The sequence below is a fragment of the Arctopsyche grandis genome, chromosome 11 (genome assembly GCF_051622035.1).
Source record: "Arctopsyche grandis isolate Sample6627 chromosome 11, ASM5162203v2, whole genome shotgun sequence".
Classification (NCBI taxonomy): Eukaryota; Metazoa; Arthropoda; class Insecta; order Trichoptera; family Hydropsychidae; genus Arctopsyche; species Arctopsyche grandis.
Genome location: NC_135365.1, coordinates 2563957 through 2576810, shown reverse-complemented (window position 1 = coordinate 2576810; position 12854 = coordinate 2563957). Strand labels below are relative to the sequence as shown.

The 12854-nt window shown below is 37.7% G+C and overlaps 1 protein-coding gene across 1 annotated transcript in view; it reads left to right on the top strand.

Moving 5' to 3' along the window:
- Window positions 1-12459, top strand: part of FASN1 (Fatty acid synthase 1) — a 28605-nt gene extending 16146 nt beyond the window's left edge. The window contains exons 12-29 of the mRNA XM_077441353.1: window positions 24-282; window positions 443-753; window positions 825-2076; window positions 2143-2352; window positions 2836-3012; window positions 3099-3278; window positions 3923-4120; window positions 4196-4523; window positions 4593-4713; window positions 4800-4999; window positions 5566-5736; window positions 5812-6051; window positions 6132-6296; window positions 6427-6578; window positions 7668-7898; window positions 7971-8135; window positions 11048-11287; window positions 11942-12459. Of these exons, the coding sequence (XP_077297479.1) occupies window positions 24-282; window positions 443-753; window positions 825-2076; window positions 2143-2352; window positions 2836-3012; window positions 3099-3278; window positions 3923-4120; window positions 4196-4523; window positions 4593-4713; window positions 4800-4999; window positions 5566-5736; window positions 5812-6051; window positions 6132-6296; window positions 6427-6578; window positions 7668-7898; window positions 7971-8135; window positions 11048-11287; window positions 11942-12058 (4717 nt within the window). The 3' untranslated portion in view covers window positions 12059-12459. The remainder of the gene's footprint in view (window positions 1-23; window positions 283-442; window positions 754-824; window positions 2077-2142; window positions 2353-2835; window positions 3013-3098; window positions 3279-3922; window positions 4121-4195; window positions 4524-4592; window positions 4714-4799; window positions 5000-5565; window positions 5737-5811; window positions 6052-6131; window positions 6297-6426; window positions 6579-7667; window positions 7899-7970; window positions 8136-11047; window positions 11288-11941) is intronic.
- Window positions 12460-12854: the final 395 nt, after the last annotated feature.

Genomic DNA, 12854 nt, shown 5'->3' with positions numbered 1-12854 from the left:
TTATTGGTTGTTTCTGTATTTAGACTGTATGCAGCTGGTGCTGAACCGAGCATTGAAAGAATGTACCCATCTGTATCTTTCCCAGTCAGTCGTGGAACTCCAATGATATCGCCATTGGTTGAATGGGATCATTCTCTAGAATGGAATGTCGCTTACTTTGGAGATTTGGGTTCTAAATCTGGTGAGATTGTGTTCGAATTCAATTTGAGCAAGATGGAGGATGAGTTCATTGCAGGGCATACAATTGATGGCCGTATTCTGTTCCCTGCTACTGGATATATGGTAAGATGATTTTTATTATATTAAATACAGCCTTTACCGAGAAGAATTTGTCTTGTAATTGGAAGACTTCGATACAGAAAGATCTTGGCCTAAAATAAATGAAGTTGAAGGATGCTAAAATAAATTGTTGTATTTATTTGGTTGTTTTTTTTTCATGTAGACTCTCGCTTGGAAAGCACTGGCTAAACTTCGCAAGAAGAATTTTGATGAACTTCCGGTTGTGATGGAGAATTTGCAATTCCACCGAGCTACTATAATGCCGAAAGACGGCACTGTTAAATTCTTAGTCAACATTCTCAACGGTACCGGCGATTTTGAAATATGCGAAGGTGGCACGTTGGCTGTATCCGGACGTATATATGTTCCTGAAGATATATCCAAAGAACAATTGGACCTACCTATGCCTCCAACACCTAAATCGGACAAAGATATCCTGCCTTTGGAAACACCTGACGTTTATAAAGATTTGAGGTATTATGAACGACAATTTTGAAATGTATATATAATGAAAATTATATGTAATATTGATGTTATTATTGCAGGTTGAGAGGATACGATTATTCCGGAATTTTCCGGGGTATTAAAACGGCTGATAATTACGGCACAACCGGAGCACTCAACTGGGAAAACAATTGGATATCATTCGTAGATACCATGTTGCAATTCGGTATAATCAGCTCACCAACTAGGGAACTGTATCTCCCGACGAGGCTACAGAAGGCTATTATCGATCCTAAGAAGCATTTGGAGATGCTTCAACAGCTCGAGTCTGAAACTTCATTGCCTGTATATCAATATAAAAGCATAAATATTGTAAAATCAGGTGGTGTTGAATTACGCGGAGTCAAGACCAGCTTGGCACCGAGACGGCAACAAACACAAGCTGCTCCTAAATTGGAAAAATTCATGTTCGTACCGTACGAAAGTCACAATAATAAAGAAATGTCTAAACTCGATGCTCTTACGGCCAGTTTGCAACTCGCTATTGAAAACACTAGCATGATCAAGATGAAAGTTATTGAAGTTGCTAATGATCAACCCGTTGAAGGGTTGCTGAGTCCACTTGCTTTGGATATATTGGAATCGGAGCCGATGCTACGAACTGATGTGACAGTCGTCACGATGAACAAAACTCCAGCGCACAGCACGGCTTTGGATCCCCTGTCGATTAAAATAGTTACTAAAGACGTTTCAAAGGTGGCTCCGGATCAAAACTGCCATTTGATCATCAGCGCAGACGTCATCACGAGACAAGGCAGCGAAGTGTTGAAGAATCTTTGCGACGCTTTGGTATCAGGTGGTCTGATCCTTTCCGAGGAAATCCAAGGCTGTCTCGACAGCAAAGCAAACAGAGATCTTTTGGAAAGATTCAACCTCGAAGTCGTCTCTCAGCAAATGTCACCCAATAACGTATATATGCTCTTGCGTAAGTCTATAGAAATTCCACAAGCTCCGTACATAATCAACATAACCGAAAATAATTTCTCGTGGGTGGAGGAAGTCAAGAGGGCGCTGAAGTTCTGCGAAACTCATCACAACACAATATACTTGGTGTGCGAAGGAGAACCCAATGCAGGAGTCGTTGGAATGGTTAACTGTTTGAGACAGGAAGCCGGTGGTAACAATATTCGAATGTTCTTCATTCAAGACAAAGCCGAAAAGTTCAGCCTCACTTCCGACTTTTATAAGACGCAACTGAAGAGGGACTTGGTGATGAACGTATTCAAGGATAAGCAATGGGGCTCGTACAGACATCTCAGATTGAATCAAAGTCCCGATTCGGCTACACTTCAGGTAGGTTTCATACAAATTATCATACATTTACACAATATTACGGTTTTACAATGCTATTATGTGTAGGTGGAGCATGCGTACATCAATGCCTTGGCTCGTGGAGATTTGGCCAGTCTCCGCTGGATCGAGGGTCCGCTAGCGTATCTCAAAGAAGAGAAACTCAAACCCAACGAACAGCTTTGCAACGTTTACTATGCACCGTTGAACTTCCGTGATATTATGTTGGCCACTGGCAAATTGCCTCCTGATGCGTTACCTGGTGATTTAGCTGGACAGGTATGAACATTTTTTAAATCTATTAGAACACCGGTTCCCATCCTTTTTTGACTCGCGTAACACTTGGTAATACATTACGCTAAATCGTACCACCATATAAAAATATATATTTTATTTCATGACAATTATATCAGATAATGTTTATTAATTATAGAAAAAATATTTCTATTTATGATTATAAATCATTCATTCTTGCATAGGTTGAGAACCGTTGTATTAGAAAGTAATTTTGTTTTTTGCTTTTGATGAATCTCTTTCTGTAACTTAGTAACTCTCTGTCGTTACTGATTCAAACAGAATGAAAGAATCAACCCGTATAAGTAACCTTTCGACATTCATAACAATATTTAGTCATAATTAATTGATTCCAATAGGAATAATTACTATTCTAAATTCTAATCAGTCAAAAGATGTGAATATGTATAAGGAATACATTTAAATCTTGAATTTTGTTGTGATGCATAATGTTTGGTTACTTTTTAGGATTGTATACTTGGCTTAGAATTTGCCGGGCGTACTGATGATGGGGACAGAGTCATGGGAATGGTCGCCGCTAGAGGTCTGGCTACAACTCTATTAGCCGATAAGGGATTCATGTGGAAAGTCCCTGATAAGTGGACTCTCGAGCAAGCTTCTACTATTCCCGTTGTTTATTCTACGGTAAATGAAACTTTGACCATACACACTATCACTTACATTACTAATGAATTTTATTTATCGTTATGTTTCTTTTTATATTATAATAGGCCTACTATGCCTTACTCGTACGGGGAAATATGAAGAAGGGTGAATCTCTACTTGTGCACGCTGGAACAGGTGGTGTGGGCTTGGCCGCTATTTCCATCGCTCTTCATATGGGTGTGACCGTTTTCACTACTGTCGGCACCAAAGAGAAGAGAGAATTTTTGAAGAAGACCTTCCCACAAGTTTGTTTAAGTTTTTAAATATAAATATGTAAGGCGGGGAAGGTATGTTGACCGTATCCCGGCCTAACGAAACACATGTTGTGTAGTTTGTAAGAGGATCGTTTATTTTTGTTCAATTGTTACAATGGTTATTGTATGTACGAAGAGGTTGAGCTTCGGAGAAGTGATCTGGTTGAACTCCAGAGGTTCACTCTGGTGTTGGGAGCTGGTGCGTCGCTTTATATACGTTCTGGCTTGAAGCGTGCCGTATGCAGATGCTTTGTCTTCGTTTCCAGGATATGTGTTGACCTGTTTTCGAGGCACGCGTCTTTGGTACACGTGTGGTTTATAGCTATGGGGTCAGCGCTAGGACGTCGTTCGTTTGAGAATGGGGTCGTGTGCCACGCGTAAACGACTTTTCAGGACATGTGTCGCGGTCGCCCGATGACATCACTGTTGGGTTTCGTTCGTTTTACGATCGAGCGATGAACTCTTTCTTCTGGAATGGTCGAAGGGGTCGTTGCCCTTGAGTTATGCATGTTTGTACAGGATCGATGATGAGATCACTTGTTTTTTATTCGTAATAGCACAAGTTTTGCTAGATTCCTACAAATATTTTATTTTTATTACTACATTGTTACTAAATAATTCATTTTGTGTTACAGTTAACCGACGACAATATTGGAAACTCCCGTGATACGAGCTTCGAACAATTGGTTCTCAACCAAACTTACGGCAGGGGAGTCGACATTGTACTGAACTCTTTATCTGAAGATAAACTGCAAGCTTCCATACGATGCTTGGCAATCGGCGGTCGATTCTTAGAAATCGGAAAATACGATCTTTCTAATAACACTCCACTTGTATGTCTATTTTTGAATATTGAACTTTTCATCAATACGTGTATTTTTTTTAAACATTATGTATTATATATATAGGGTATGGCAGTCTTTTTGAAGAACACCACATTCCATGGAATCTTACTCGATGCACTCTTCGACGTCGACTGCCCTGAAAAACGAGCTGTAGTCAAGCTCGTATCGGAAGGTATAGAAAATGGAGCCGTTAAACCGCTTCCGTGCACAGTCTACTCTGAACAGCAGATCGAGCAGGCTTTCAGATACATGGCCACGGGAAAACACATTGGTAAGGTTGTGTTACAAATCCAAAAAGAGGAGACAACTAAGAAATTTAAACCCACCCTCAAAACTGTCAACGCAATCCCGAGAGCGTACATGCACTCCGATAAGAGCTATGTACTATCAGGTAATTGAATGCATCTCATGGATTTGTTTTTAAATTAGAATGTTGGTATTTATTAGTTTTTGTTCTCAGGTGGTTTGGGAGGCTTTGGATTGGAGCTGGCGCAATGGTTAGTCACTAGAGGTGCAACTAAATTGGTACTCACTTCACGTAGCGGCTTGAAAACCGGATATCAATCCCTCTGCGTCCGAAGGTAATATATTAGTATAACAAATGCTTGTTTTGTTTAATGTTTATTAAATTTAAATTTTTAATTAAATCAAATTTAAATTTTTTCAGATGGCGAGAAGCTGGTGTTAGTGTTTTGATATCGACAGGAGATGTGACTACGCTACAAGGCGCTGAAAAGCTTTTGAAAGATGCTGCTAAATTGGGACCCGTCGGAGGTATATTCAATTTGGCTGCCGTACTTCGAGACGCCTTCATGGAAAATCAAACTGAAGCCGATTTCAAAACTGTCTGCAGACCTAAAGTTGAAGGTAAAGATTCTTATTTTGCGTTTGACCTTTAAATTTTGATCCCATTGATGACTTAACCATACAGTGGTGGCTCGTTCATATGAGCTGCGGGCTGTAGCCTTCCCAGTATAGTAAACATGCGTACTATTTTTGTTTGCATTTGGTTACCGGTATGGCCAACAAGCTACAACCCGATGATTCATATTTACAGCCCCACCACTGTGAATTCACCACTGGTCTAAGTATTTATTGCAAAAGTTCCAACTATTTGCCTGAAAATCAAGATATTTGTCACCGATTCTCTTTTTTACTTCTCCATATATCCACAGGACTCTTAATGTTATTGAAAAGATTAACTCTTCACATCAGAAAAGTGGTTTTAGATGAGTTTTAGAAGATTTAGTAATTTTTTTGCACTACATATCTAGCCTTATTTCTAACTAATATCTAACTGGGGCACATTACTCAGTTTTAGAGCAACGAAAGCAACTCTAATAGTTTCAGGATTAATAATCAGCATGTTTTCATCTCGGCCACAAGTAGTAGGATATTCTTGAAGATTTCTACAATTGTATGAATGCTTTCAGGTACTAAAAATCTGGATACTGCATCTCGCTCGTTGTGTCCAGAGTTGGATTACTTCGTTGCTTTCTCTAGTGTTTCATGTGGTAGAGGTAATGCTGGACAGGCCAACTATGGTTTAGCTAATTCTGCAATGGAAAGGATCTGTGAGGCTCGGCAAGCTGCAGGATTGCCCGGTAATTACATTTTTAATCAATAAAATTGAATATTGGAGAACATTTCATTTTATGTGTGCTTTATGAACATTTCAGCTTTGGCCATTCAATGGGGTGCTATTGGTGACGTGGGTCTCGTCTTGGAGACGATGGGAGATAATGACACAATCGTCGGCGGTACTCTGCCCCAACGTATGACATCTTGTCTCGCAGCCATGTCTACTATGCTCCACTTACCTCATCCGGTGTTGGCTTCTATGGTACTGGCCGACAAGAACCGAGGCAAAAATGCCAACGCTAATCAAGACGTAACCCAAATCGTAGCAAATATATTAGGTCTGTATATAAGAACATAAGTTCAATTGTGTATGCATTGTTTAGTATTAGTAATAGTGGTTATTTATACATTTTTCCAGGTATTAAAGACGCTAAGAAAGTTCCCCTGACGACGAATTTGGCCGACTTGGGTATGGATTCCTTGATGGGTGCCGAAATTAAACAAATGTTAGAAAGAAATTACGATTTAGTCTTAGGCGTACAAGAAATTAGGAATTTGACTTTTTCCAAACTGCACGAATTAAGTGAGTTCAAATCTAATATTGTATGGCTCTCGGAAGGCATACTGTTCAATTCAACATATGCTTCTATCTAAGGGTAGTCTCTTTTCAGTTGTTAATGTCATTGATCTCATAAAACCAAACTATATTTTAGGTGATGGAGATACAGGTGAACTAACCAAGAGTGAAAGCAACAGCATCGAGGAAAGTTTGCCCCAATATTCAACCGACCTAATGCCGAAACAAGTTCTAGTCAAGCTACCGTCTAAAGCGCCCAAGTACAGCGATAAACTGCCCATATTCTTGGTAGAGCATTTTATATATTAAATAGTGTTGGATTTTATATATTAAATAGTAAAGGAATTGATACACGAATTAAAAGAAAGTTATATGTTATATATAAATATAATGTGCACGTATTAATAGAAAAAGTCGAGTGTGCGCATTACACGCTCATCGATCCAACCCGTTCACCCGTTCGAAATGATGAATGAGTGTACATATATGTGTGTATTTGTATACGCTTCCGCGCATGCTTAGGCGCATCTGACGCTGACATCACCCATCGCTCGGCACTCAATATCAGGAGTTGGTTGTTGGTTGACGCGTCCGCCACATACCCACAAACACACATACATACATCGCGTCCTTTTTTTATATATTAGGGAAACCGAAAAGTAATCATAAAATTTCGACGAGCTCTTTCGCAGTCAGTTTGTGTCGAGACACGATCCAGTGAACACTTAAGTTTTGTTATTATGTTGAAGTTATTGTTTCTGTTTAAAAAAATATATTTCTACCTGTGGTAGGATGTCGAGAACAATAATAGAGGAAGGGCACTTGCTTCATTTTACGCTGTTAATGTTAGATCAAGTAATGAAGGCAAACGAAGCAGTGAAAAAAATCACTGATACTTACGGGGATGTTCTAAAACTAAACAAGTCTCATCGGTAATATTTATAAACAATTTAAAAATGGGAATAGCGACATCAAGGAGTATCCTGACGTCAATGGTGAAATTAGTTCCTTGTCAAACCATCGAGGAATTGTCGTTTAAGATTGGCTCTCCGTGGTCTATAGATCAGAATCATCTTCGTCGCATAGGAAAATTGCACATCAAGGAGATCGCACGAAATTAAGAGTTCAAAAATTAGCTGATGATATCCTGACGTCAATGGTGGAATTAGATCCTCGTTAAACCATCGAGGAATTGTCGTTGAAGATTGGCTGTCCATGGTCTATACTTCAGAATCATCTTCATCGCATAGGAAAATTGCACAGACAGGGAATTTGGGAATATTTTTTTGATTACTTTTCGGTCCCCCTAATATACTATATTACATATATACGCATTATATATTTTATTTTGTATTTATAAACGATTTTTTTCTAAAGGTCCATCCGATTGAAGGAGTGGTCGACCTGTTGAGAGAAATAGCCAAGGAAATGACTAGACCCGTGTACGGTTTGCAATGTACGAAAGATGCCCCGCTGACCTCCATGAACGATTTGGCCGACTTTTACATCAGACAGATAAAGACAGTACATCCCAACGGACCATACATCATCACCGGCTACTCTTTCGGCGCTTGTATCGCTTTCGAAATGTCCCTGCAACTGGAAAAGGTGTGTACGACTCGGCAGTTAGATTAAAATGTGAAGCGTTGAAACGATTGTAACGTCGTGTTGTAATTCCAGAGAGGAGATAAGGTAGAATTGGTATTGATAGACGGATCTCCCTCGTACGTCACCGCACATACAGGAAGTCACAAAGCCAAGCGAGAGAACGCCACCGATACGTCTAACGAAGCTGATGCCTTATGTTACTTTGCCATGTTGTACAAAGATATCGACCACGTCAAGGTTAGTATCGAAGATGCCAGATCAAAGTCCTCGCGGTGTTCAAATTGTGGTGTTATATTGTAGCATACCATTTGTACTGTTTATCGTATATGTACATACATAATGTAAAACCTCATTACATATACACAAAACAACATAGAGTATTATGGCAAGAACACACACAAAAGTGCGGCACGGGACGCGCAGGTGTGCTCCAACTGTGAAAGGCGTGACTTCATGCCATTTGTTAATTCGTACAATTTTATTATTTAGACTAATTTATCTTACATTTCTTCTAATATGGGAATCAATCGAGGATAAAACATCACCGAAAACACTACAAGTACAGATTTAGTCCACCTGCTTTTTATTTACACATGTAAAACTTTTTTAATTATTCAAACTCGTCTAACAGATTGCTTCAATGCGACGAGTGCTATACAGATTAAAGAGCTATTTTTACTAATTATTCAAACGATTAACAGCAACAGAAACATCTATGGACAAATTTTTGCAGCATTTTCTAATCAGCAAAAATCGAGATGCTGAATAAATCGAATTTTTTGCGAAAGAGATATAACAGGGTTGCCAATTTATTGGAACCGTTTCAATCATATTAGATAAATTGGCAAACTCTGATAGGAAATGATCGATCTTGGAGTCACATACCCAAAGTCTGGCCAACTGAACTCGTGACCACATAATTGAAAGCATTACATGCTAACAGTTGATTTAAATATAATACACATGCCTCATATTTTATCTTTACTGACTTAATAGTGTCCATCAATCTACGTAGTCTGTTTTAGATTTAAAATACTCGACATTTTTGTAAATGTGTTGTCATTTTTTAAAAATGTATAGGAAAATTCCACGCCTTTAAAGAAATCTGTAGCATTTTCAGTGAAAGCTACATATGTATATAGTAATTGATTTGTTTACAATAGAATTTTAATGCTATAAGTATATATACTATCGAATAACAGTGGAAGAGAGCACTATTGTGGGCAGTTATCATTATTGAAATTGATAAATGTGGTGTTTTTTTAATTATATATAAATACAATGCTCATTTTCAATCACAATATGTGTGTAGTAAAAAAACGGTCAGCTCCAAAAATTTTTCCGATACAGTTTTTCATACTATACTATACTCATCACACTTGTTTGTATTATATATCCAGTGCCGGACTGTTTATCATATTAAGACGGCACTGCATATATCATACGGAGAATTGTCACTCTCGGTACTTCTTCAGTTAACAACATATACATATGTAACATGTCAAGTTTGGCATTATATCCTAGCTGTTAACCCTTTGAATGCTGACCAACTCCGGTCGGCGTTTTGCCAACAAATCCATGGGTCTGAGAAACGCCGATAGGCAGTAGTATTCTTGTACAAAGTAAACAAGAATACTACCCGCTAAGCCTTTCCAGGTAGCATTGAAAAAAAATGCATTGAACATGGTTCGTGTAATCCGTGTCAATGTTTATAAAGGCTGGTTTACACCGGAATTTCTGAATTTATAACCATAGCAGAATTACTTGATGGAAATCCCTAACTGCTGAGTAATTTAGATTGTGCCTCGGCATTTAGATTGTAATGTTTACATTTTAACAACAATGAAGAAGATGGAACTAGATTTGGAAAAATACATTCATTAATAGACTTCTTTTGTTTGTTTTATGTTGTTGCAAGATATATTAGAGAGTCTAAACACACCTTAACAAAACTCGAAATCCTCGGCGGTAGTTATCTAGGGTTTGTTCGGATCAGCTACAATTTTTATACCTGCTTTCTATTGGATTTCTCAATAATTCTAGTTAGAAATGTTGGCGAAATTTTCAACAGAAAAACCGTCAGCACTCAAAGGGTCAAGCAATTATATGACTTTTTTATGTTTCCATACTAACATGGTATAATCATAACTAACCATAGATATAGAATACCATAGATACGCCCTGACGCTCACCTTGTTGGACCATGCACACACAAAAAAAAAGTACAGATCATGCACACTCTCTCAGTACCTAGTTAGCTTCTAAGTAGGAAGGTCGATTGACATTTTTCGAAAATGCCAACGTGTTCAGTGAAATTGTGTTACAATTACTCAAGAAAATATAAAAAGGCGGATGGCATCACATATCATAAGAAGGAATTAATACATAATGTCTTCAATTATAGTAGTATTTTAACATTGATGAAATATCGGCGCGATGTATGTAGTGTTCTATGTACTGATGACAACCTCTGCCACAGGTGTCACTAAATGCACGCGTATATCTTGTTGGCACTGAAGGAAATTCAGAAATCGACATTAAGTTTAAAACTACAAACAATGAACTAAATATTAGAGTGTCAACTTTAAAATTGATCCTTTTGGAAGTTACTAATGTTTAATAAAATAAAGTTATAAATAAAATAAAACTTTAGTGCATGTACATATGTACATAAACTGGTTGCTGACTACTGCTTTTTTTGCGTTCCTTCCTTTTTTTTCACCACTTCCCCGCTAGTTAAACCCCCCGCACCCCTCAGTTAGTGGCGACAAGATCTCCAACGAAATTTGTATGTAATGGCGTATCTAGGTTATTCTACATCTGTGTAACTAACACTTTTATATTTATAGAATATTTTATTTACATGTATTACAATATAGTACAGATCTTTTCATTGTATTGCATTTACATATGTGATGTACAGTCGCATGATGGAAAGGGAACTAACTTGATGCACGCGTAACCCGCCACGTATATATATATAGATTGCAATCTCATCCGATGCACTCCTGCAGGGGAGTTCCGACGTGGGTTGGATCCCTTCTGCAGCACTGCGTCTGTTCGAATGTGAAGATCTGTACTAGTTCGATCTCGAAATTTTTGATATGATTTTTGATTTTTGTGAATGTATGTATGTACGTCTTGTGCAGATTTCCAATGAAATGCAGAATATGAAATCGTGGGACGACAGACTCCTTTATACGACGGAATTACTAAAGGCTTGCACGCCGTACTTAGCGTCACAGCTCGCAGACGCCGCCAAGTCTTTCTATTATAAATTGGTAGCAGCTGACAAATATCAACCCTCGTCCACATTCCGAGGACACGTAACACTTTTCCGTGCAAACGATAATTTCGTGTCACTGGACACTGATTATGGGCTAACACCTGTGAGTTGTCTTCGCCTATCCATTATCCATTTTTAATATACAGGTCGGGAACACTTGGACGATCAGTATCTTGATAATGAACACTTAGCAAACTATATAGCATAGCGTTATGCCACAGTCATTCTCGGACGAGCTCGGCACGTTTTCAAATGTCCATATTTTTCCTAGCATCGTTCCGATTGGATGTTATCCTTTAACTTTTGGACACTTTGATGTATATAAGCATACATTTTTTCCTAATAGCCCTACAGAAACAGATCAAATGCTGATCAATTAGCATTTTTAAGTGTGACTTGCATGGAATTTCGCAGTGTGAATCCATCTAGTTGGAAACAAACCATTCCAGATTGAGCCGAGGTAAAACTGATGGATGTTTGACAACATTTTGTAATCCATAAGATGATTTAAAAAAAAGAAATGACTGTCATAATGCTATCCTATATATGTAAATTCAGCTGTTTATTTTTATTTAATTAGTGTTCATATTCAAATTATTAATCATTCCATTGTTTCTGCCCTACTTTGTTTTTCGTTTATTAACTGCACGTTTGTGTACGTTTTTATTTATTAATTTGAATCTGATATCGAATTACTTTATATATGTTACATAACCTATATATTATATGATGAACATTTTCCGTATGATTTTTTCAGATGTGTGACCAAAAGGTGAACATTCACCCGGTGGAGGGAAACCACAGAAGCATCGTTCAAGGAGATTCAGCCGTATCGATAGCCGCAACCATAGAGAATGCCGCTAGCCGAGTATAATCCCGTGTACCAATCAATAGAGATATTTTATGTTATATTTTAGAATATATCATACGGTTTGTACCGACGGGTGTAATATTGATATTATTTCTTTTTTGTTTATTATTATTTAACGTTTTCAAAGGTAAAATGTAGTAGTGAAATCTTACAATTTAGCATTTAAAATACATTCCAAAGATACTCAGTGTCGGCTCCGATGCTTTGTATTTTAGTGAGCACCGGTGAGGTTCTGGCGGTGCGGTTTAGAATGAGTACTATGAACCTGTTGTGATATAGTTTTATTGTATCACTGAAACATTATTTATGTGTAAATTATTTTCTTATTTTATTTTCATGTACATTGACTGTAAATATAAACAAAAATTAATATTAAAATAAATACACTATAATCTTGACACTGATGCGTCGCTTTTTATTTCACTTTCACCTCAAATCTTCCCAACGAGACTAGCTAAGATGTTTTCTCACATCTGAAAATGGTAGAATCATGATTTTCATCAAAAGCTTTCAGACTTTTAAAGATAAAATTTACAAACAAAAGGATTCCTTGTATAACCATAACCGTTTGCCCGCGTCCGTCTTCTTTGGAAGCTTTGAGCAACAAGTATGTAGCGCGGCTGTCTCCCATAGAATTTCTGAACTTTGCACGGGATTTTGAGCCTTATATGCGCCTATTTCAACTGTTTTAAGGTTCAAAATTGATTGAATATATTACTGAGAGTTGAATGCCATCTATTCAATTTGCTTAAAATGAATATATACCAGTCAAAATTAGTTTTTTGTGGAACCATACTTA